The sequence below is a fragment of the Neoarius graeffei genome, chromosome 22 (genome assembly GCF_027579695.1).
Source record: "Neoarius graeffei isolate fNeoGra1 chromosome 22, fNeoGra1.pri, whole genome shotgun sequence".
In the NCBI taxonomy this organism is placed as follows: domain Eukaryota; kingdom Metazoa; phylum Chordata; class Actinopteri; order Siluriformes; family Ariidae; genus Neoarius; species Neoarius graeffei.
The window spans coordinates 25,378,083-25,402,461 of NC_083590.1; the positions used below are offsets into that span (position 1 = coordinate 25,378,083).

General features: G+C 42.0%; 1 protein-coding gene across 1 annotated transcript in view; it reads left to right on the forward strand.

The window, feature by feature from the left end:
* The window catches only part of lpcat1 (lysophosphatidylcholine acyltransferase 1), a 53,231-nt gene extending 33,464 nt beyond the window's left edge, over positions 1-19,767 (forward strand). The window contains exons 7-14 of the mRNA XM_060904045.1: positions 2,240-2,274; positions 2,362-2,416; positions 2,543-2,625; positions 2,728-2,853; positions 15,634-15,787; positions 15,916-16,008; positions 16,158-16,299; positions 19,457-19,767. Of these exons, the coding sequence (XP_060760028.1) occupies positions 2,240-2,274; positions 2,362-2,416; positions 2,543-2,625; positions 2,728-2,853; positions 15,634-15,787; positions 15,916-16,008; positions 16,158-16,299; positions 19,457-19,638 (870 nt within the window). The 3' untranslated portion in view covers positions 19,639-19,767. The remainder of the gene's footprint in view (positions 1-2,239; positions 2,275-2,361; positions 2,417-2,542; positions 2,626-2,727; positions 2,854-15,633; positions 15,788-15,915; positions 16,009-16,157; positions 16,300-19,456) is intronic.
* The last annotated feature ends 4,612 nt before the right edge of the window (positions 19,768-24,379 follow it).

Here is a 24,379-nt window from a genome sequence, read left to right on the forward strand (position 1 = left end):
GGTGACTCTAAATTGACCGTAGGTGTGAATGTGAGTGTGAATGGTTGTCTGTGTCTATGTGTCAGCCCTGTGATGACCTGGCGACTTGTCCAGGGTGTACCCCGCCTTTCGCCCGTAGTCAGCTGGGATAGGCTCCAGCTTGTCTGCGACCCTGTAGGACAGGATAAAGCAGCTAGAGATAATGAGATGAGATTCAATTACGTTTTCGGTTTTAGTAACCTTATATCATGACTCGTATTGGCAATTAAATATTATACTTATTGGCCTATTCGGTTTTTAGCCGTGTTGAATTTAGTTCGTTTGGTCCGCGGCAGGCGTCGCTTATCCGCGCGATCTTCACGAGACTTGTGCAAGACTTCGAAACGTGAAGTGTCAGCCAGGTGTCAGCGCTGCCATTTTGAAAACTGTCTTCCAAACGAAATGTTGCACAAAAACGAGTTTAAATGATGATTACTGCCTACTTTTTTCAAACTTTCCTGATTGCTATCAAAACAAACAAAACTTCTGGCTTGAGCACGTCAGCATTCGAAAGAGGGCGCACGCGTCTTTTTACAACGTTGGCAGATGTTGGTCACTTTGATTTCCGCTGTACGTTTTACTTCCATCCTACGACATCTCGCACAGGTCTCAACGAATCTCGTTTACGGCCATCGCTTTGACATATGGACTGATATATGACATAGCATATTTCAAACACTTATAACTTGCTATAGCAGCGACAAAATAGCGATCAAAAATGCATTCCGATATTTAATAAAATGAGATAAATAGAAGTTTGATGATAAATTTGCCTTCAGTTCTCCTTTAAGCAGAAAGGACGGCATGACGAGTTGCAGTCGTGAAAATGTGGGGTTTGGGGAGGCTGGTGATGTGTATAACTCCTGTAACAGAAACAAACTTTTTACATTTCACAAACACTTCACAACCTTTTAAATGTAACTATAAATGGATAAAAAGTACAAAATATTCTAATCATTGGCCAGCATGCTCCCTTTTTTTTTTTTTTTGGAAAATGATCCACTTCGGGGTGTGATAGTAAATCTGCTTCGCATCGAGCTGCATCACACTGCACAGTTGTTGATTATTTTCCTACATCTGCACATCCTGTTGTGTTTTATCCCTTAATTAGTTCATCTGGGCATAAGGCCGATGAGCTGTTGCCATGGCACAGCGTCTGTCCGTCGTCCATAATTCAGTTAAATCGTATCTCCTCCGTCAGTTCTCCACAGATTTCCATTCTGATTGTTTTGTTTGAAAGAACTCATCACGCCACACAAAACTTGGTCATTGTTTTGCCAAATTTTTTGCTAACGAGTTACTAATTCGGGCAGCACGGTGGTGTAGTGGTTAGCGCTGTCGCCTCACAGCAAGAAGGTCCGGGTTCGAGCCCCGTGGCCGGCGAGGGCCTTTCTGTGCGGAGTTTGCATGTTCTCCCCGTGTCCGCGTGGGTTTCCTCCGGGTGCTCCGGTTTCCCCCACAGTCCAAAGACATGCAGGTTAGGTTAACTGGTGACTCTAAATTGACCGTAGGTGTGAATGTGAGTGTGAATGGTTGTCTGTGTCTATGTGTCAGCCCTGTGATGACCTGGCGACTTGTCCAGGGTGTACCCCGCCTTTCGCCCGTAGTCAGCTGGGATAGGCTCCAGCTTGCCTGCGACCCTGTAGAACAAGATAAAGCGGCTAGAGATAATGAGATGAGTTACTAATTCGGCCAAATTAACGAATTTTCCAGGCCTCTCGGTAGAATTGCATCTCCTCTCTAATCTTTCATCCGATTCCAGTTCTGATCGATGTTTTGGGTAGAGCTTCCCTTGACTTTGGCTTGGCTCCCTTGAGGAACAAAACTTGTTTGTTTGTTTGTTTGTTTGTTTTTCCTGTTGTAAACAATTTGTTTATTTTCAGTTAAATTATGTATCTCCTCCCTCAGTTCTCAATGGATTTCAGTTCTGATCCTTGTATTTGAAAAAACTAGTCCTTCTGCACAACACTTGGTCACTGTATTGTCTAACTGTAATGTCTCTTCCTCATCCACGTCTCATTAATTATGAAGGCACGATGCTCGGGTTGCGTGTAGATACTTGGGGAAAACTTGTTCCGAGTACGAGTTCCCACATGGTGATGTCTGAATTTCAGATACACATGCACATGTGACCTTGTGGTGGCTTATTTGTTCAGGTGCTTTCTGCAAACTGTAGTACCCACACGGCTTTGTGTGTTTTTAATTCCCTTTTCTCTGCCAGGACACGATCTCATGGACATGGCAGGGACCTGGAGCGTGAGTTGTCTTTGTTCTCATGAGAAGAAGTATTTTTATATAAATTGATTGATTACAAATGTTTGATAGCAAAGCATTTTATATCAGGTTTCAGATTCTGTGGCTCACGTTGTGTCAGATCCACAATTCTATCGAGATCGAGGTGAGAATTTTCTTTAAGGTGGTTATATATTAACTTTTGAACTTGCATTCGAAACTGTCATTAAAGGGATCTTAGTTCCAGTTTAAATAAAAATAAAATAAAATCCCTCCATTTGTGTACGCTCAGTATCTTCCTATTTACACACCGTCAGAGGAAGAGAAAAGGGATCCGGCTCTGTTTGCCAGCAATGTGAGAGACATCATGGCCAAGTCAGTGTCCACTTCAAACCTCATGATCCAACTCATTCTACTCTTGAATGCATGACATGTGATCTTAATCTTTGTATTTTATACATTTTTTTTCTCCTTCAGAGCTCTGCGACTACCGACAGTAGACTACTCATTTGAAGACTGTCAGCTTTCGATGGTCAAAGGTCCGCTGTGTTTACCGAGCCACACATGCCTGCTGGAGTTCTCCAGACTGGTGCGTAACCTTGGGTGAGTGCCGCTAGAGACTTTTTATAAAGACTTCAGCCTACTGTTGTTTGGCTTCAACAAACATGACACAATAGCAGAGAAAGTGGATAGTGCGTGAAGGCTTGGCTCATTGTGTATTGCACATGGCAGCTGGGTGAACTCTGCTGACGATCACATTACTTCATCAAGCCTGTTACAGGGTAGGGCGTGCCCAAGCCCGTTCATTCCAAGTATCCACGTATTTAACGATTCACGTCTTAATTCTATTTTTCTGATTGAAACAAAATAAGCAGTTTTTCCTCTTCATCTTCTACATCCAGTAACTCTTAGGTCGCCAGCGTTTACATTGTTCATCACAATCTTCTTCCTCAAGGTGTGGAACTAGTAAAGAAATTTGAACAGCGCTACCTACAGTACTGGAGGACTCGCACTCAAGGACTAGTACACAGCTGTCAAAAGTGTGAGCTTGTAAAAGGGTAATTTTCTTTTCGAAGCCCTTGGAAACATATTCTGAAGTCTTTGTTTGGATTCAATATGTCCAGATATTCTGATGTTCTGTGGTAGGAACTTAAAAGGGACATTTATTATAAAAACAAGAGTGCTCTAAGAGCACAATTTCCCTCGCTACAATATATTGCAAACGAAATTACAATATGTGTATTACTGTCCTATAACAAAGCCTTTTGCCAGGTTTTATGAAATTCCTCCAAAAATTGTGAGAGGAGTTGATTTCAGAAGGTGAGAACCCTTTCCAGGACGGATGGACGGACAGACTTCGCCACGACATAATTCCCCTCCGGGCCTTTCGGCCAGTGGGGGATAAAAACTCACTTTTTCATTGCTTGTGCACTTATATTGAGGTATCTGGAGCCTGCCAAGCCACAAACTGTAAAATTAAACAACTGTCAGTTTCTCTGACCATTTCCGAAAACATGAGCTTCAGCAACAACATGCTGTTCAGATTCGGCTCCTCTTTCTACGTCGCAAGCGGAGCTTGTTAGAATGATCCCGCCCCCTCATTTGAATATATCCACTCATGGCTTGAGAATTCATTCTCGTTATCTCTAGCCGCTTTATCCTGTTCTACAGGGTCGCAGGCAAGCTGGAGCCTATCCCAGCTGACTACGGGCGAAAGGCGGGGTACACCCTGGACAAGTCGCCAGGTCATCACAGAGCTGACACATAGACACAGACAACCATTCACACTCACATTCACACCTACGCTCAATTTAGAGTCACCAGTTAACCTAAGCTGCATGTCTTTGGACTGTGGGGGAAACCAGAGCACCCAGAGGAAACCCACGCGGACACGGGGAGAACATGCAAACTCCGCACAGAAAGGTCCTCGCCGGCCACGGGGCTCGAACCGGGACCTTCTTGCTGTGAGGCGACAGCGCTAACCACTACACCACTGTGCCGCCCCGGCTTGGGAATTGCCTTTGTAAATGAATATTTATTCATGAATAAAAAGTGCTACCTGATTGCCTGGCGGAAGAGGGGGTGGGGTGAGCAGTGGCTCATTATCATTTAAAGGAACAGGTACTCAAACTGGCTGTTTTGAACAGGGCTGTTTAAACAGGGTGAGAAGGAAGCTGTGGTGCTTTATCCTTGTGGGATTTTGACCAAAGCATGTCACAGACATTTCATTAAGACCTCAGGAAAGTGTGTCAACTTGTGGAAAAGGGGGTGTAATATGTCACCTTTAACTGATGTACAATTTATACTCTGCAAAAATAAATAAATAAATAAATAAATAAATAAAAGTCTAACTAGAATTGCAGCCTGCTCCGCTTGGGATCACCACCTTACTCGTGGTGGGGCGGTTTGCGTGTCCCCGTGACCTCTAGAGCTATGTCGGCTGGAGTCTCAAACTCCTGGTAGGGCCACCCATGCCGAACAGGTCGAAAGGTAGGGGCCAGACGAAGAGTGATCCCCTGGTCCTCCAGGTTGGGGGTTGGGCGTGGGGTCAACTACTCCACCCCGTAAAAGGAAACAAAGTTACGGAAACCATGACAACGATGACAAGTGAAACATCTAGTCTGAGGGTAGACTTGAGCCGGACAATCAGTGGCAGCATGACCAACTCTAATGAAAGCCTCCATGGGGAAGTTAGAGCTGCGAGAGGTAGTCTACTCGGACCAAAGGCAAGGATTAGAATAGGAGTATGGAATGTCCGCACCATGTATGAAACATCAAAGTCAGCCTAGGTTTTGAGAGAAATGAGTAAGTATAACTTGGATATTCTTGGCATAAGTTGGACTGGGTCTGGACGCCAAACAACAACTGATGGGTCAGTCATACTGTATTCAGCCCATGAAAACACCCACACCAACGGCGTGGCCCTGGTTATCGCCAAGAAGTATGTAAACACCTTACTAGAATGGGAACCAATCAGTGACCGAATGTTAAGAGCGCAATTCGACTCGAAACACTGTAAGCTTACGACGAAAGATATGCTGTATCTTTTGGCCGTAGAAAGTGTCGAATGAAGAACTCTATAGATACACGGGCTGCTACATTTCCACACTGGAAATTAAGCGCCGTCACCTGAAATGGTTGGGACACGTTTTAAGAACAGAGCAGGGGCGCATACCAAAGACATCGCTACAGTGCACCCCTGCTGGGAGGCGTAGGCCTGGACGACCCAAAACAACCTGGCGAAGAATGGTCCAGACTGAGCTTGAAGAGATGGGCCTTACATGGGGCGAAGCCCAAAAAGTAGCGAAGGATCGCCAAGAATGGCGTCGCCAGGTCAGGGCCTTGTTTCCCACCAGGGAAGAAGAGGATAAGTAAGTAAACTAAGAATTGCAGCAGTATTTTTTTTTGCGATAGCATATTAACACCAGTTTATAATATATAATTTGAATGTAATATAAAAAATAAATAGCCTACATAAAATAGGTTTGTAGGGGAGAGCGGGGTAAGATGAGCCACTTTTTACATTTTTCATCATAACTACATGTTAAAGCCATTTTTGCTTCCAGTCTACACACCATACCAAATTTCAAAGTGTACTGTTACTATCTGAGCAAAAAATAATTGATAAGCTCTTATGGTTAGAGTGATATTACCTCTTGAAAAAAAATGTCAAGTGGCTCAACTTACCCCATGCACGGGGTAAGATGAGCCACTGTGTGGGGTAAATTGAGCCAACACAAAACATGTTAGGTTAACAAAGTAAACAACTTTTATTATTAGAAATGCAATCAGTGAATCAAGTCAAGTCAATCAAGTGGGGGATAGGGCCGTTGCATAGAGAAGGGGAGATGAAGAGAGAGGTGATAGAATGAGATGGGATAGGGAGGGATAGATAGATGGATAGAGAGAGAGATATGCGTAGATAGATAGAAAGAGGGATGGTTAGAGAGGGAATGAGAGATGTACTATATTATAGAAATTATTAAAACAGTAGAACAGTGCCAAAAAATCTTATTTCTTTCAGTAGGTTAAAACATGCAGCAATCATTCCATCCATAATAATTTCATCATTATTCAATGTTCCAAGCGTTCAAATTGCAAGGGAACACCATTTGCCTCTCCCTCCGTGCTGTCCTCCCAACAGTAAAGGGGCGGGGCAATTTTTTCACAATATCCTGTCTTGACAGGACAGCCTCATCTTTCTCTTTGAAGACAAAGGTTGGCTTTCTTGCAGAGCCATGGCATGACCGGCTTCTTTTGAGAAATCTTGCCTCTATTTCGAAGACATCCAATTTGATTATCTGGCCAATGAAGAAATGCACTTTCTTCTTCCCTGTGAATTTTGCCACAACGTAATCCCCCACATCTAACAACTGGTCTTCCTCATCTGATGTCATATATATATATATATATATATATATATATATATATATATATATATATATATATATATATATATATAAAATGTGTATGTATGTGTCATATATGACCAGTAAATGTGAAAACTTAAGTGTCATCCATATTGGGTAAGCTCAGCCACCAATGGGGTAAGTTGAGCCAGTGGCTCAACTTGCCCCACATCTAATGGCTCATCTTACCCCGTGGCCACCATTTTGTAGAAAAATGCTAATAAAGGGGATTAGGCTAATCAAAATTATTTTTATTAGCATTCATATCATAGCTTAGAAAGCCACTAACTTAACCCTAATGTGTCTAAATATTATTCTACTTTTGTCTTCTCTAAATCATCTTCACTGTGGACAAACATGGAATTGACTTAGAAAGCACAAAAACACATTTTTATAAATATCTCCCTCACCTAGTTTGACATGTGGTGCTCCTCTCCACAAGTGTAAGTAAATGGTCCTGCCCCCCTTTGAATGTGGTCACATGGTCACATTTGTGTACTGTTTCTTAGAAACAGGGGGTGGCTCATCTTACCCCCTGGCTCATCTTACCCCGCTCTCCCCTACTCTAATTAAAAATGCAGTGCAGTAAATATTAATTACTGCTGCTGGTAAAATATTTATTTATTTTGTGATCTGTTTATTTTAGTACATAGTTGCAGGCAAATGTTATGTACACCAGGAATGTCTTGGTAAATGTGAAGACTCTAGATAAGATAATGGGTGCTAAAGTGGATATAACATGTCATTTAAAATAACATTTACTCTGGTAAAAGGCAGTTTGTCCATGACGGAGTGTTTAGCAGGATCATCTTGTTGCTTCTCTACAGTGTATTCATATAAACACTTTCTGGTTAACGTAAACCCAAGTGACTTGCTTTCTTTGGCCGAATTTCTGAAACTTCGCTTACAATTTTTGGAACGTGAATCTGTGCAGATAGAAAGAAAGAGGTTTTCAGGCTCGTGAAGGATCTTGGCTGCATGAGTGAGTAATGGAAAATCAAAGGGCTGGGTGTGGCACGGAGTTTCATTCCAGCTGCCTTTTTACCAGAGGATGTGAAGTGTGGATGTTTGACTTGGATGGAATGAAAGGTTGTGGACTGCTTTCAGTTACCCTGAGGTTCTGTAGATTTATTTATTTATTTTTATCTTTTCAATTCATGGAGAGTAATTTTGGCTTTGGGAACAGCGCCCCCTGGTGAGAAAGAATGGAATAGAATGCCTTTATTGTCACTATACACATGTACAATGAGATTAAAGCATCTCCAATAACAGTGCAAACAGCGTGTATAGAGAGAGAGAGAGGAAGGGGGGAGAAAAAGGGGGGGAGGTTGTAAGGGGGTAAGGTGCACAGTCCTGAGGTGTATGTGTTGTGTTACACATTATGGAGTGAGGTATTGCTCATTGCACATATAAAAGTATTGCACAGAGAGAGTCACATTATAAATTATTGCACGAGAGGGTCACATTATAAAATAAAATATTACACATTTATGGAGTATTGCAAGGTAAGGTAAGGTAGGTGCACAGACTTGGTGTATGTGCTGTGTGTAAGGTGCACAGTCCTGCGGTGTATGTGCTGTGTGTAAGGTGCACAGTCCTGCGGTGTATGTGCTGTGTGTAAGGTGCACAGTCCTGAGGTGTATGTGCTGTGTGTAAGGTGCACAGTCCTGAGGTGTACCGTATGTGTTGTGTGTAAGGTGCACAGTCCTGAGGTGAGGTGAGTGAGGTGAATGTGTTGTGTTTCACATTATGGAGTGAGGTATTGCATATTATAAAAGTATTGCACAGAGAGAGTCACCTTATAAAGTACTGCACATTATAAATTATTGCACGAAGAGAGTCACGTAGTAAAATAAATAGACTATAAAGTCAGAGCATATCCAAGTTCAGGGCAGTTATGGCTTTTGGAAAGAAGCTGTTTTTGAATCGGTTTGTCTTTGTCCTGATGCACCTGTAGCGCCTCCCTGAGGGCAACAGGTCGAACAGATCAAAGCCAGGGTGGGAGCTGTCCTTGATAATATTCTTAGCTCTGCTAAGGCAGCGGGAGGTGTAAATGTCCATCAGGGAGGGGAGAGGGCAGCCAATGATCTTCTGTGCTGCCTTAACTACTCTCTGGAGCCTCTCCCTGTCTACAGCAGTGCAGCTGCCGTACCATACTGTAATACAGTACATCAGCAGGCTCTCGATGGATGAGTGGTAGAAGGTCAGCAGCAGGTTGGAGCTTAAGTTGTACTTCCTGAGGACTCTCAGGAAGTGTAGCCGCTGCTGAGCCTTCTTAATGACTGCTGTAATGTTTGCTGACCAGGAGATGTCGGCGGAGATGAGGACTCCGAGAAACCGGAAGGTGTGGACTCTCTCCACATACACGTTGTTGATGTAGAGGGGGGCTAGGTCGGTGCTGTGCTTCCTGAAGTCAACAATGAGCTCTTTGGTTTTCTTGGTGTTCAGAGCGAGGTTATTTTCTGAACACCAGGCTGCCAACTTCAGGACCTCCTCTCTGTAGGCTGCCTCGTCTCCCTTTGAGATGAGTCCGACCACTGTGGTGTCGTCAGCAAACTTGACGACAAGGTTGATGTTGTGGGTCGAACTACAGTCATGGGTGTAGAGGCAGTACAGGAGGGGGCTCAGTGCACAACCCTGTGGAGAGCTGGCGCACAACGTGCGGGTGGAGGAGAAGTGGGGGCCAAGTTTCACAGTCTGGGGCCGGTTAGTAAGAAAGTCCTTTAACCAGGCACATGTGAGAGGGGGCAGGCCGAGAGTGTCCAGTTTTCTAATAAGGATGTCCGGGATTATTGTATTAAAAGCTGAACTGTAATCCACAAAAAGTATGCGGACGTAGCTCTGCTGCTGCTCCAGGTGGTTTAGCGCAGAGTGGAGAGCTACGGCGATGGTGTCCTCTGTGGATCTGCATTAAGTAGGGTGTATCTGCATTAAAGTCACCCTAGATGTCATAGAATGTGCTTTTTTTTTTTAAAGGGGAACTGAAGTCACTTTTAAACTTGCTTTATTTCTTAATTAACGTGTTATTCAATTACGTTTTCAGTTTTATTAACCTTATATCGTGACTCGTATTGGCATATCATATTACACTTATCGGCCTTTTCGGTTTTTAGCCGTGTTGAATGTAGTTCGTTTGGTCCACGGCAGGCCTCGCTTATCCGCGCGATCTTCACGAGACTTATGTGAGACTTCAAACGTGAAGTGTCGGCGCCGCCATTTTGAAAACTGTTTACACAGCAGCCAGATCGCCAGATCATTCCAATTTAGACTAATTTCGAGATTTGCCAGCTTCATCAGTGATGGAGTGTCAGTCCTGCGCTCTGTGGCGCGTGCACCTGAAGGCGCTCCGTGGACTCCAGCACACACGCCGTGAACAAGGCGCACCTGAGTTCAATTAAGGAACTATGTGTTTGCCTATTTACGGACTGTGCTGTTGCGTTTGCATCGCAAAGTATTACAATCCGCATGTACGCATTACCGAGCCTTCCTACCCCTTGTCTTGATTTCCTGTTTCACGATCCTCGTGTCTGTTTCTCGTTCTTGTCCTCACTTAGCTTTGATGTACTGTTTACGCCTCGACCGACCCTTTTGCCTGCATTTTTGATCTAGCCTGCTGTTTTGGATTGTAGCCTGTGTATATATCGTCTCACTGTATATATATTCTGCACTTTATTAAACTGTATACTTCTGCACATACATCCGCCTCCCTCGCGTACGTGACATGGAGATTATTCCATACGCCTTCGAACCAACGTGGAATTGAGAACAGTTGGAAAGACGACAGGATAAGGACGAGTCCGTCATGCTGGTATTTACGTCATTACTGTCGCACGATTAAAACGTGCCAGATCAGGCGGCTGGTGGGTTTTCAAAATAATAAATACATGCGTGTGTTTTTGTGATAAATACATATTATACTGAGCGCATTTCCCACATAATCCTCACTAAGGTTTCGGACAGCGCTACAAAATGGCGTCCTCACTATATAGTAGGGCTGTAACGATACACCCAACTCACGATTCGATTCGTATCGCAATTTTTGACCCACGATTCGATATGCCCACGATTTTTTTTAAATGTTTTTTTTAAAGTAGTAAATTTGACTTATTAACATTTACTTACTTACATTAACTATTTAATAACAAATAATTCAGACCACTGCAGAGAATGAGTAATATGTATGCAAAATGAACAAATGTATATCCAAAGATTGTTTTATTTCTCAAAATAATACTGTTGAGCCGGAAGCTCTGTTTTTTTCGGTTCTGAAAAAGTCATTTTTCCAAATCGTGTAAATCCGTTAAGATTTTTTTTTGGGGGGGTGGCTCTCTCACTGTCTCACTCTCATAGGGCCAATGATTTTTTGTGATCACGGAAAACAGATGGAAATTACGGAATTTTTATGGTGAAACATTGCTCGCGTGTCAAAATGTAACTGCCGCAGAAGGCTTCCGCCCAAGCACACATGCCTTCAGTGTTGCCAGATATTGCTAACGTTTTCCACCCCAAAATATGTTCAAAACCAGCCAAAAAGCACCTAAACCTGCCCAATCTGGCAACACTGCATGCCTTTCCGGTCAAGTGATTGTGATTGGCTTGTGGCACACCTAGCCAGCCAATGAGCTGCTTGTTTACAGATTCGCTCCCCGCGTCGCAACCAGAATGGCGACCGCTTAAAAGAAATGAATGCTCTGCCAGTGGCGAGTGTGGACGTTGCGTGACTCGCAGAAGATTGTCGCAGGTCGGCGAAAAAACGACTTACTAATGGATATAAAAAAAAAAGTAATTTAAGTAAGTTTAAAATGTAATTTAAATAAAAAGTATTCATAAATTGAAGTTTGGAAGCGCCTCTGTTTTTGGGCTGAGGAGAAGTTTGAAAGGGTGTACCGCGATTCTGCCTTCTTGTATCGCGATACGGATCGTGGCTCTGTGTATTGCGATTTCGATACGCATATCGTTACAGCCCTACTATATAGTGCCCTGTATAGTGAGTAGGGAGCGATTTCGGACACAGGGAAAACTTCCGGCTTGATTACATCAGTATTCGAAGAAGGGCGCGCGTCTTTTGACAACGTTGGCAGATGTCGGTCACTTTGATTTCCGCTGCACGTTTTACTTCCGTCCTACGATGTCTTGCACAGGTCTCAATTAATCTCGTTTACGGCCATCGCTTTGACATATGGACTGAGATATTACAGAGCATATTTCAAACACTCGGGGCGGCACGGTGGTGTAGTGGTTAGCGCTGTCGCCTCACAGCAAGAAGGTCCTGGGTTCGAGCCCCGTGGCCGGCGAGGGCCTTTCTGTGCGGAGTTTGCATGTTCTCCCCGTGTCCGCGTGGGTTTCCTCCGGGTGCTCCGGTTTCCCCCACAGTCCAAAGACATGCAGGTTAGGTTAACCGGTGACTCTAAATTGACCGTAGGTGTGAGTGTGAATGGTTGTCTGTGTCTATGTGTCAGCCCTGTGATGACCTGGCGACTTGTCCAGGGTGTACCCCGCCTTTCGCCCGTAGTCAGCTGGGATAGGCTCCAGCTTGCCTGCGACCCTGTAGAAGGATAAAGCGGCTAGAGATAATGAGATGAGATGAGATTTCAAACACTCAGAACTTGCTATAGCAGCGACAAAATAGCTGTCAGAAATTTAATAAAATTAGATAAATAGAATTTTGATAATAAAAAATTTGCCTTCAGTTCTCCTTTAACGGTTGAATTGTTGCTACAGCCATTTTGCCAGGCTCTTTTGCATAATAAGGAAGTGCTGAAGATCTCACAGAAAAATCTGAGCTAACACTGAACATGTGTTGTGGTACCATAAAATGTAAGAGCGTTAATGTCCAAATTAATACGTGAAATTAAATTAAGAGCTGTAGTATGCTAGTACGGATCAGACAGTGCCATTCTGTGCCGTTGTGGTTTTTTTTTCCCTCTGTTCCCTCAGGATTGTCATGTTAAGTATTTTTTTTTTTAAACATAGAAATGATTTAAATTATAATATAGAAAAATTGCATGTTGAATATTCAGTCCAGCGCAGAAGTCTTAGGCGCATATAAAGAAGTGCTGTAGACCAAAAATGGCTTAAAAATAATGAAATGAAATGTTTGAACATAATACTATGAACAGTACCTGTGATGACCTGGCGACTTGTCCAGGGTGTACCCCGCCTTTCGCCCGTAGTCAGCTGGGATAGGCTCCAGCTTGCCTGCGACCCTGTAGAACAGGATAAAGCGGCTAGAGATAATGAGATGAGATGAGACTATGAACAGTAATCAGTAAGCCATAATAAATGAAACAAAGTCAATATTTGGTGTGAGACGACCCTTTGCTATAAAAAAAACCCCAAACAATAGTAGTTTCAGCGATTGCAATGAGTGCAGTTTTATGCGGAATTGAGCTGTAGGTTTTACTGAGCATCTTCCAGAACCAGCCACAGTTCTTCTGGACACTTTGACTGTCACACTCACTTCTTCATTTTGCACCAAAACCCAGCAGCCTTCATTATGTTTTCTTTTTTAATCTGAAAAGTGATCTCTTACGGAATACGCTGCTCAGATACACTACCGTTCAAAAGTTTGGGGTCACCCAGACAATTTTGTGTTTTCCATGAAAAGTCACACTTTTATTTACCACCATAAGTTGTAAAATGAATAGAAAATATAGTCGAGACATTTTTCTGGCCATTTTGAGCATTTAATCGACCCCACAAATGTGATGCTCCAGAAACTCAATCTGCTCAAAGGAAGGTCAGTTTTATAGCTTCTCTAAAGAGCTCAACTGTTTTCAGCTGTGCTAACATGATTGTACAAGGGTTTTCTAATCATCCATTAGCCTTCTGAGGCAATGAGCAAACACATTGTACCATTAGAACACTGGAGTGAGAGTTGCTGGAAATGGGCCTCTATACACCTATGGAGATATTGCACCAAAAACCAGACATTTGCAGCTAGAATAGTCATTTACCACATTAGCAATGTATAGAGTGGATTTCTGATTAGTTTAAAGTGATCTTCATTGAAAAGAACAGTGCTTTTCTTTCAAAAATAAGGACATTTCAAAGTGACCCCAAACTTTTGAATGGTAGTGTATAAACTTTTTTTTTTTTCTTCTGTGACATTTAATTTTGTGCTGGAAAATGAACGTTTGGACTCCTAAAATGTTTTTGTACCGACTTGATAATGTAGACGTCATAAAATAGAAATCTATAACAAAGTTTGTATGGGAAAAAAAAATGGTACCAAAGACTTTTGTACAGGACTGTATATCCACTTTAATAGGAACACCTGCACATCCATGCAGTTCTCCAATCTGAATGAAGGGAAAAAAAAAAAAACGTGATCATGGCATGAGTGTTGGTATCAGATGGACTGGTTTGAGTATTTCAGAAACTGCTGCTCTCCTAGGGTTTTCACACACAACAATGTCTAGAAATTACACAATGATTTAAAAAAAACCACACACACAAGTAAGCAGCAGCTCTGCAGACAGAAACGCCTTGTTTATGAGGGAGGTCAAAGGAGAATGAACAGAAGGTCGAACTGACAAGAAGGCTGTGCTTAAAGGAGAACTGAAGGCAAATTTTTTTATCATCAAAATTCTATTTCTCATTTTATTAAATATCGGAATGCATTTTTGATCGCTATTTTGTCGCTGCTATAGCAAGTTATGAGTGTTTGAAATATGCTCTGTAATATATCAGTCCATATGTCAAAGCGATGGCCGTAAACGAGATTTGTTGAGACCTGTGCGAGACATCGTAGGACGGAAGTAAAACGTACAGCGGAAATCAAAGTCACCAACATCTGCCTACATTGTCAAAAGACGCGTGCGCCCTCTTTCGAATGCTGACGTAATCAAGCTGGAAGTTTTGTTTGTTTTGATAGCAATCAGGAAAGTTTGAAAAAAGTAGGCAGTAATCGTCATTTAAACTCATTATTGTGCAATATTTCGTTTGGAAAACAGTTTTCAAAATGGCGTCGCTGACACCTGGCTGACACTTGACGTTTCGAAGTCTCGCACAAGTCTCGTGAAGATCGCGCGGATAAGCGACGCCTGTCGTGGACCAAATGAACTACATTCAACACGGCTAAAAACCGAATAGGCCGATAAGTATAATATTTAATTGCCAATACGAGTCACGATATAAGGTTACTAAAACCGAAAACGTAATTGAATAACACGTTAAGTAAGAAATAAAGCAAGTTTAAAAATGACTTCAGTTCTCCTTTAAATATTGGAAAAATGATTTTCCGATTTTTGCCTGTCCCCTTTTGGTCATCCTGTGTCCATTGTTCTTGGCTGACAGGAGTAGAACCCAACGTGGTCTTCTGTACTTGTAGCCTGTCTGCCTCAAGGTGGGACACCATTATGCATTCTGTAATGCTTTTCTGTTCACCATGTTTGTAAAGAGTGATTAGCTGACTTACCATAGCCTTCATGTCATTGACTTTTTTTTTGGGGGGGGGTATGGTGAAAAATTCTTCAGAATATGATTAAGTAGGGCGGCACAGTGGTGTAGTGGTTAGCGCTGTCGCCTCACAGCAAGAAGGTCCGGGTTCGAGCCCCGTGACCGGCGAGGGCCTTTCTGTGCGGAGTTTGCATGTTCTCCCCGTGTCCGCGTGGGTTTCCTCCGGGTGCTCCGGTTTCCCCCACAGTCCAAAGACATGCAGGTTAGGTTAACTGGTGACTCTAAATTGACCGTAGGTGTGAATGTGAGTGTGAATGGTTGTCTGTGTCTATGTGTCAGCCCTGTGATGACCTGGCGACTTGTCCAGGGTGTACCCCGCCTTTCGCCCGTAGTCAGCTGGGATAGGCTCCAGCTTGCCTGCGACCCTGTAGAACAGGATAAAGCGGCTACAGATAATGAGATGAGATGATTAAGTAATGACTCATTCAACCTACAAGCTTTGAGTTTGACTCCTCTGGTGTAGCGCGTAATGTTTTAGTTAATTTGCACTCTTTTTTTTTTTTTTTTTTTTCAGTCTGAAGGTGGGAGGCACAGATCAGGTCCTGCAGGAGGAGGGTAAAAAAGCATGCGCACTCTGTGGACGCAAACTGAGTGTGAAGGAATTTGCGGAGTACTTAAACCTTCCGGTGACCGAAACGCTGCAGGATGTCTTTGCACTCTTTGAGGAGGTCTCTTAGAAGCTTGTTCTTTAAAAGAATCAGATTTATCAGATCATGTCTCAATATTCTAATATCATTGACTCGAGCCATGCTGTTCAACCTTCTAATTACGATGTGTTATTTTTTTTTCCCTGTAGCATGGTCAGATGGACGTGAGGGAATATGTCATCGCTCTGTCTGTGATCTGCAGACCCGCAAAGCATCTTGACACTCTTCAGCTCGCCTTTAGAGTGAGCCTGCTCTCAGTCGGTCTGGGTGAATGGGATATCTGTTGCTAAGCAGTGAATAAATTAGGAGGATGAACAAGTTAAAGTACGGCAGTCTGAGAAAACCTGAGAGAAGCTGTTAGAACTCAGTTTTGTTTGCCTATTTTGTGCAGATGTTTGAGGCTGAGGAGGATGGCGCTGTCGTAGAAGACGAGTTGGCCGTCATTCTGAACTCAGCTCTTGGAGTGGACGATCTTGCTGTGGGCGACGTTTTCAGAGCTGTTGATACAGGAGACAAAGGAAAGATCATGTTCGGTAATTATATCTCCCTTCAGTGTAAAGGTGAAACAGGATGTAGACATTTGCGGTATAACACGGTGCAACCTTGTTGACGTGTGCGCTCTTGCTCGCTCTCAAGATTTGCTTGTAATTTGCAAAACAATTACTTCTTCCCAACCTCTGGACAGCCACATTTTACCACCTTTGTGCATATCACGGGTAAATTCAGGAGCAAGATCAATGTAATTCTCCTATTTTATATTAAACTTTGGTCAAATATCTGTAACATTCTGCATTTTATGCAATTTTTTTTTACCTTGTGCAATACCAGAAAAATTCAGTTGAAATCGAGCCATTTGAGGTGAATTGGTCCGCCTCTGAAAAAACTTGGCATTTGGATTTCCCGGCAAACATTGATTTTCGTGACGTCGCATGCGGGACGCCTCCCTCTGAATCCTACGTCAGCGCTGGTTTGTTTATGAGAAAACGACCTGGTGGTTTTCTGCAAATTTCTTCAACGTTATCATGTAATTATTAAAATGGTTAACAGATGTATCGTAGGAGGGTGTAGCAACACCAATCATGATGGGATTACTACTCATCGTTTCCCAAAAGACCGGACAATGAGAGAGAAATGGGAGCGCTTGGTCTACACAGGCTGTGCACTGAAACTGTGCAAAGCTCTCACAGCCTGTTGGCGCTTCCGCAGGTGACGTCACGAATCTGGCTCCAGACTCCCTTGGGATTTTTCCAGACGCGTTTTGTTATTTTATTTTTTTCTGCTGTAGACAGATGGCCTTGTGCAAAATTACCCTTCTGGATGAGTGTGTAAAGGGACATACTTTCATATAAAAAAAAAAATGAAATTGGTCCAGAATATGCACTTTAAGTGATGTAGTATGCTTCATTACTTTCTTGTGGGATGTTTTTGTGACATTAGCTGCACAAATACAGCATGAAGCAGGGCTGGGAAAACCATACATTTTATTAGCCAGTCAGCAGAGCAAGTGAATGTGTCCAATGTTATCTGACTGTGCTTAAAAAATAATAACGAGAGGCTAGCACTTTAGCTACCTAATTCATTAAAACTAGACGCCCTTTCGATTTCATAAAACCGGTGAAATTTAGTTCCCTCTGAAATTTGGTCATTGTGATATATGTTTATTTCTGTAATATCTAAAAAACCAGGCCATTCTGTGACCGGGAAGTTATTTAATTTGAGAGGATTTCTGAGCAAATAATGTGCATGAAATCACTCGCTTCGCGCAGTCAAGCAGACAGAGGAAATCTGTGTGTGTGTGTGTGTGTGTGTGTCTGTGCATGCGCAGGTTTACCTTTGAGCGTGCACTGACAGTTCCATCATTCTGTCATTAAACGAACAGCTGATCACACCGAGATGCTCGCTGACCGCCGATATTTATTAGTCTGGTCCTGCGTTTCCTTTCCTTCGTACATAACATGACGTCTTTTCTTCTCGCTTCTCATTACTGTAGTCGGTCTTCCACGTTTCTTTCGCACACTCACATCGTCCATTTTTCTCTCCTGTTTCAACTTTGTATCCCACAATGTCTTGTGTGAACAGGGAAAGCCCACCATGTCATGCACGACGTAGTATCTTGCATTGGGTCATGGTGAAGCAGGAAAAAATAGTGGAGAATTTAGGGCCATGTGGCTCTAAATTCATTAATTGTTCTAGTTAAGAAAACGAATAAAATTGGAAGTCTGTGATTTGAATTCGGTAGCTTTCAATCCACTCAAGAAAAATAATCATGTGTCGGGGAAAATTCTTTTTATGACCTACACTTAAAATCTGAAAGGCAGTATAGCTTTAATTCAGATGAAAGGAAATAAATATATGAATGACTGTGCTGCAGTAGGCCACTCCTGATAAAGTTTTTGAACCAACATCGAACATGTTTAATAAAAAGAAGAGGTTGGAGCGCATTATGTTTAAACACACGTACCAAATGAAAATGTTTGCTTGCAAAAGTCAGTCGGAAGTAGAGGGTTTTTTTTTAAATTTAATCTGCTTTTCTTAGGCAACCAGGCTACTGATTTAATTTTTTTTTTCTTTCCCAGTGCTTGTATTCTTTAGAGAATTTTAAGCATGTTTTATTAATTTCTCCGAGATCAATTCCAAATAAATTCAGTTTTAAATAGTGCTGTCAAAAATGTCACGTTATTAACGCGTTAACTTGACTCAATTTTAACGGCGATAATTTTTTTATCGCGAGATTAACGCTCTGTGACATGATGTAGGTTTTTCATAAGCTTTTGAAACTGCCAGGAACTTGGAACAGATACTTCGCCTAGAAAACCGATAGCAGCTAGACTGTAATGCCACGCCCCGCACAGCCAGAGTCCTCTGCCCTCCTCCCCCAAAGAACCAACGCGGGCAGGGCGCGCTAGTAGAGATGGGATTTATGGCTCTTTGATGGGATCCGCATCTTTGTGATCCGTTCTTTGAAAAGAGCCGTTCAAAAGACTGGCTAATTTGGCTCTTTTTAAATATTTATTCAGTTTTAAGAAGACAGCGTCTAAAGAAGCCAGATCCCTCTGAACTGTAAACTCAATGCTATCCCAGAAATCCTTCCTGTAATATGCAAATTTGGCCGCCTCTGATTGGACAGCGCGACGCATCAACAGGCAGAAAGTGTAAAAGTACAAAATGTGTTAAGTGAGCTGAAACAGTAAAGATCAGATTCAATGCAATATTTATCAACGAACAACTTAAACTTAATATAATAGTGTACTTTATATTATAATCAAGCATGTCAAGCCTACCGTCACTGTGTAACCTGTCTCTCTGAGTTGTAGACTAACTCAAGCAGTAGATCACTTCACTCATGGTTCTCTTGCTAGCCCCGGTGTTCGGCTTAGGTTTCACTTTGCAGTGGCTGTGTCAAGACGTGTTATGCTTTGCAATAAAAAAAAAAAAAAAACACAACATTGGTACAAAGCAAGCCCATTCACTTTTTTATGCTGATAAGAGAATTACAATGGTTTTTCATGTGACAAAAATGTGCGATTAAATTGCAATTAATCGCGAGTTAACTATGATACTCGCGACATTAATCGCGATTAAATATTTTAATCGCTTGACAGCACTAGTTTTAAAAGATATCATAAACGATGCTGTGTCTAGAAACTGTACGTCTTGAGTGAAATGCCTGTTGCATCCTCTACCTGCCAGGTGATTTTTGCCATTTTATGGAGAGCTGTCCGAATTTCATGGAGTTGTATCACTGTGTCAGTGAATCATCCACACACTCGTGTTCAGGACTCGTACAACCTGCAACCAACAGCTTCTGCCCCGACTTCAGCCCTCAGGACCAAAACACACACAACACAGGACACAGCAAGAAACACGACTGAAGTATGTATGAGATGTCTGCGTGCATGAATATTGGAGTGTATTGGAGGACATGATGGTTTGTTGTGAGAGTTTTTTTTTTTTTTTCCCTGAACATTTTTGTTATCACAGTTTTAACAGATCTTCCAAAACCTGACTGGACAAAGTACATTTAAATTTGTGCATTATTCTTTTTTTCTTTTTCTTTTCTTATTACTCATCCTTTTATATAAAGGAAACCTGAGACTGATTTGAACATGAAATGCTGTCAGTTTGTGTGCAAATTAACTGTTCAGATTTGTACAATCAAAGCCAAGTAACTAATTTCACCTACGTTACATTACAGGCTACATGACACTTGTGTCCATGACATCTGGTTTTAGGTTTCTATCTTTTAACAAAAATAAGCCAAAATAAATGAATCTTTTCGGTGATGGTTTATTTATTGATAGATGATTGACAGCTCTGTGATGTGTAATGCAAACATGTTGCAGTGTTTGAGCAGGAAGAATATTAAACTGTTGATAAGGGACAAAAGTGTCTTTTCTGCCACAAGAGGGGGCTCTGCTGTAAGATATGGAACAAGGCATGCGGTAAACATTTATTTTATGAGGTTAAGCAGTGGGTTTTGACATTCTGCTACATTTTTTTTTTTTTTTTGCATATATTAGACTTAACCGTGGACGAGTTTATATTAAGGTCTTCCAAGTCAAATAAGTAAGATGGAGTCTAAAGCATCAAATCCAAAGAATAGCCAAGTATTCTATTACAGTATGTGTGTGTGTGATGTTAGACAGATGGAATGGTGTACCATTAGGAATAAGACACAATAGTAAATACGTATAAATTAAAATCAGTAGACTACTTTTACTGTTTTAAAATGTTGTCCCATTTTACGAATTTTTATAAAACTGGCGGAAAGTTAATCAGTTTTTATTCCCTGCTGACCGAAAGGCCCAAAGGAGGATTATGCCATCGTGATTTCCGTCTGTCCGTCCCAGGAAGGGTACTCGCCTTCTGAAATCAACCCCTTTCACAATTTTTGGAGGAATTTTACAAAACTTGGCAGGATTCTTTGTTATATGTCAGTAATACCCATATTGTAATTTTGTTAAATTGGGTCACATTTTACCAGAGTTACAGCCCTTCTCATCTCATCTCATTATCTGTAGCCGCTTTATCCTGTTCTACAGGGTCGCAGGCAAGCTGGAGCCTATCCCAGCTGACTACGGGCGAAAGGCGGGGTACACCCTGGACAAGTCGCCAGGTCATCACAGGGCTGACACATAGACACAGACAACCATTCACACTCACATTCACACCTACGGTCAATTTAGAGTCACCAGTTAACCTAACCTGCATGTCTTTGGACTGTGGGGGAAACCGGAGCACCCGGAGGAAACCCACGCGGACACGGGGAGAACATGCAAACTCCGCACAGAAAGGCCCTCGCCGGCCACGGGGCTCGAACCTGGCCCTTCTTGCTGTGAGGCGACAGTGCTAACTACTACACCACCGTGCCGCCCTGAGTTACAGCCCTTGATTAACAAAATTATACTTTGACAATTTCTTGAGTGTGTTTTCCTTATGAAATCAACTCCTCTCAATTTTTGGAGTAATTTCACCAAACTTGGCAAAAGGCTTTGTTGTATATCGGTAGTACGCATATTGTTATTTTGTTCAATTCAGTCGCATTTTACCAGAGTTACAGCCCTCGATTAACAACCTTGTACTTTCCCAATTTCATGAAGGTGTGCTCGGCTTCTGACATCAACTCCTCTCACAATTTTTGGACGAATTTCTCGAAGCTTGGCAAAAGCCCTTGTTATATGATGGTAATACGCATATCGCGATTTAATTTCATTTGTGAAAATTTTCCCAGAGTTTTGACCCTTGAATTAAATAACTTCTACTTTGACAATTTCATGAGGTTGTACGCTCTTCTGAAATCAACTCCTCTCACAATTAGTGGAGGAATTTCACGAAATTTGGTAAAAGGCTTTGTTATATGACAGTTATACAGTATGCAGATTGAAATTTTGTTTAATTTGGGCAAATTTTCCCAGAGTTATGCCCTCGATTATTAACAAACTTGTATTTTGGCAATTTCATCAAGGTGTGCTTGCTTTCTGAACTCAACTTCCCTTACAATTTTTATCCCCCGCTGGCCGAAAGGCCCGAAGGTGGATTATGTCGTGGCGATGTCCGTCCCGGGAAGGGTGCTCACCTTCTGAAATCAACTCCTCTCACAATTTTTGGAGGAATTTCATGAAACTTGACAGGATTCTTTGTTATATGTCGGTAATACGCTTATTGTAATTTCGTTCAATTCAGTCGCATTTTACCAGTGTTATGGCCTAGTTGCCAGCGGGGGATATTGTACTCTCGGAGCACTCTTGTTTAAAAATGTATTGTACAGTGATAGTTTACATTACAGGCATTTAGTAGACGCTTTTCTCCAGAGCGCTGTACAACACACCCAAAGCAGCCTGGGGAGCAGTTGGGGGGTTAGGTGCCTTGCTTAAGAGCACTTCAGCCATTCTTGCTGGTCCAGGGAATCAAACCAGCAACCTTTTGGTCTTAAAGCTGCTTCTCTAACCATTAGGCCATGGCTTCTCCATGAAGGAACTTTGAAGAGTGTGTCTGGGTGGGGGGTGGTTGAGTTTTTCAGGCTAATTGTGAATGGCCTTTGGTTTTATCATGCTACCCTGCAACCAAGTTATTGACACAGATGCCTCATAGGACCAGTGTGTGTGTGATAAGATGTAATTACAGACAATTAGCTGCTTAATTTATTTAATTGTTTAGATTCTCACATTCATATGAACCTAGAACCCCAGTGCTGCTATTGGCATCCATGGTAATGACATGAGGGCATTTCAGACATTCTAATTATTTACTTAAACTATTAATTTACTTTCAATCTAGAATTTGGGTAACAGTTTGTAATTTGAAAGTGACCTCATGAGTCAATATCATAATCATAGGATATACAAAAAAAAAAAAGTGCGAACTTGCTTTTACTTTTATTCTTCTCTGGATCTTCAAGAAATTATGATGCAAATTCCTGTTAAAATGTGACCTGTGGAATATTCCAGATATTTCCAGGTAGCAACAAATTTTATGGAACTAGAACAGACTTTCTTTTCATTGCCCATCACAGATCTTCTTCTTTAATGTTCTGCCTAAAGGCAGGTCTGCTCTGACGGCTTCAGCTGTCACAGTTTCTAGGGAAGGATTACAGTAGTGGTTTCCTGTTGCTTTCTACTGGATTATTATAGAGGTTTTCTCCTCTCAACCATTCACACACATGAGCAATTTAGAGTAGCCAGTTAACCTAACAGCATGTCTTTGGACTGTAGGGGAAACCGGATCACCTGGAGGAAACCCAAACAGACATGGAGAGAACATGCAAACTCCACACAGAAAGGATCCCCACTGGCTGCTCGGCTCGAACCCAGAACCTCTTGCTATGAGGCGACAGTGCTAACCACTACGCCACCCCTAAAATGGATAATCTACGGAAAATTTATATTTCAGGCGTGAGATATAATTAATTACTGTATAACACGACACTAAAGATAATGATTTTTGAATTTCTTACTAAAATAATTATATTTCAGGATGTAGTTCTAGTGGACTGTAGGTGCTAAAGAAGGCAACTGAACTTGCTTGAAATCCTTGAGAACTGAAGAAGCCCTTCGGACGAGAGGATTTCAAGCAAGTCCAGTTGCCTTCTTTCGCACCTACGGTTTACGATGACCTGGACGACTGAGAACCTTCACAGTGGACTGGTGCAGGCAAAATAGCGTTTTCTAAGAGCACAAGATGAAATGTTTTATCAGAAACAAGCACACGTTTGTGTTTAAAAAGCCTTTTTCCTGACTGTTTTTTCTCGTATTTTCCTTGTTGTGCTATCAGTTCATTCTGAACTCCTCGGAGCAAGAAATGCACACTAAAACTGTCACAATAGGGGGACTAAAACACGACAACTATAAAACACAGGCCTATAATCTGTTTGCAGAAAGCATTACAATGCATAATTACGGTACATTTGCATTTTCAGCTGAAGCAACACCGTTCTCCTGCAGCTTTAAATGGATTTTGGATGCATCCTAACAGGAGATTGACGCTGTGATGATGTGAGGAGATAAGCCAAGCCAGTATGGATCTTTTTCTAATGTCACTGTCAACAGACTCTATGCTTAAAATACAGAGTGCTGCTCATGAGATATTACAGCAAATAGCAGGCTATACAGTATGTGTCTTTCAGCCTCAATTATACTACGATTACTTTTGTACATCTTAGCACTCAGAGCCTCAATATGCTGTTTTTACGTCTCCTCCTTTTAATATTTCTACGATTAATCTTTTTCTCTTTTACCCACATTATTCTTTGTCGTATTTCTACTACGGCCATTTCTTTCCCATCAAACTCTTTTTTGCATTACATCATTCTTTGACTCAACTTTTGCAGTCAACACATGATGCCCCTTTTGTTATCTAACACACACACACACACACACACACACACACACACACACACACACACACACACACTTCCTCGCACTTCCATGAGGTGGTGCTAGGACACTTTCTTGCCCCCTAAGTGGCTAGAAAGAATAGCATTACATCATTGCTTGGTTCAAAAAAAGAAAGAAAGAAATAGACTGAGCTTTGCTTCTTGGCTTCTTGAAAGTGGAACATTTTGCCACCTGTGTCAAAGCTGTTAACAGATAATGACATCATCTGAAATTGGCTCCA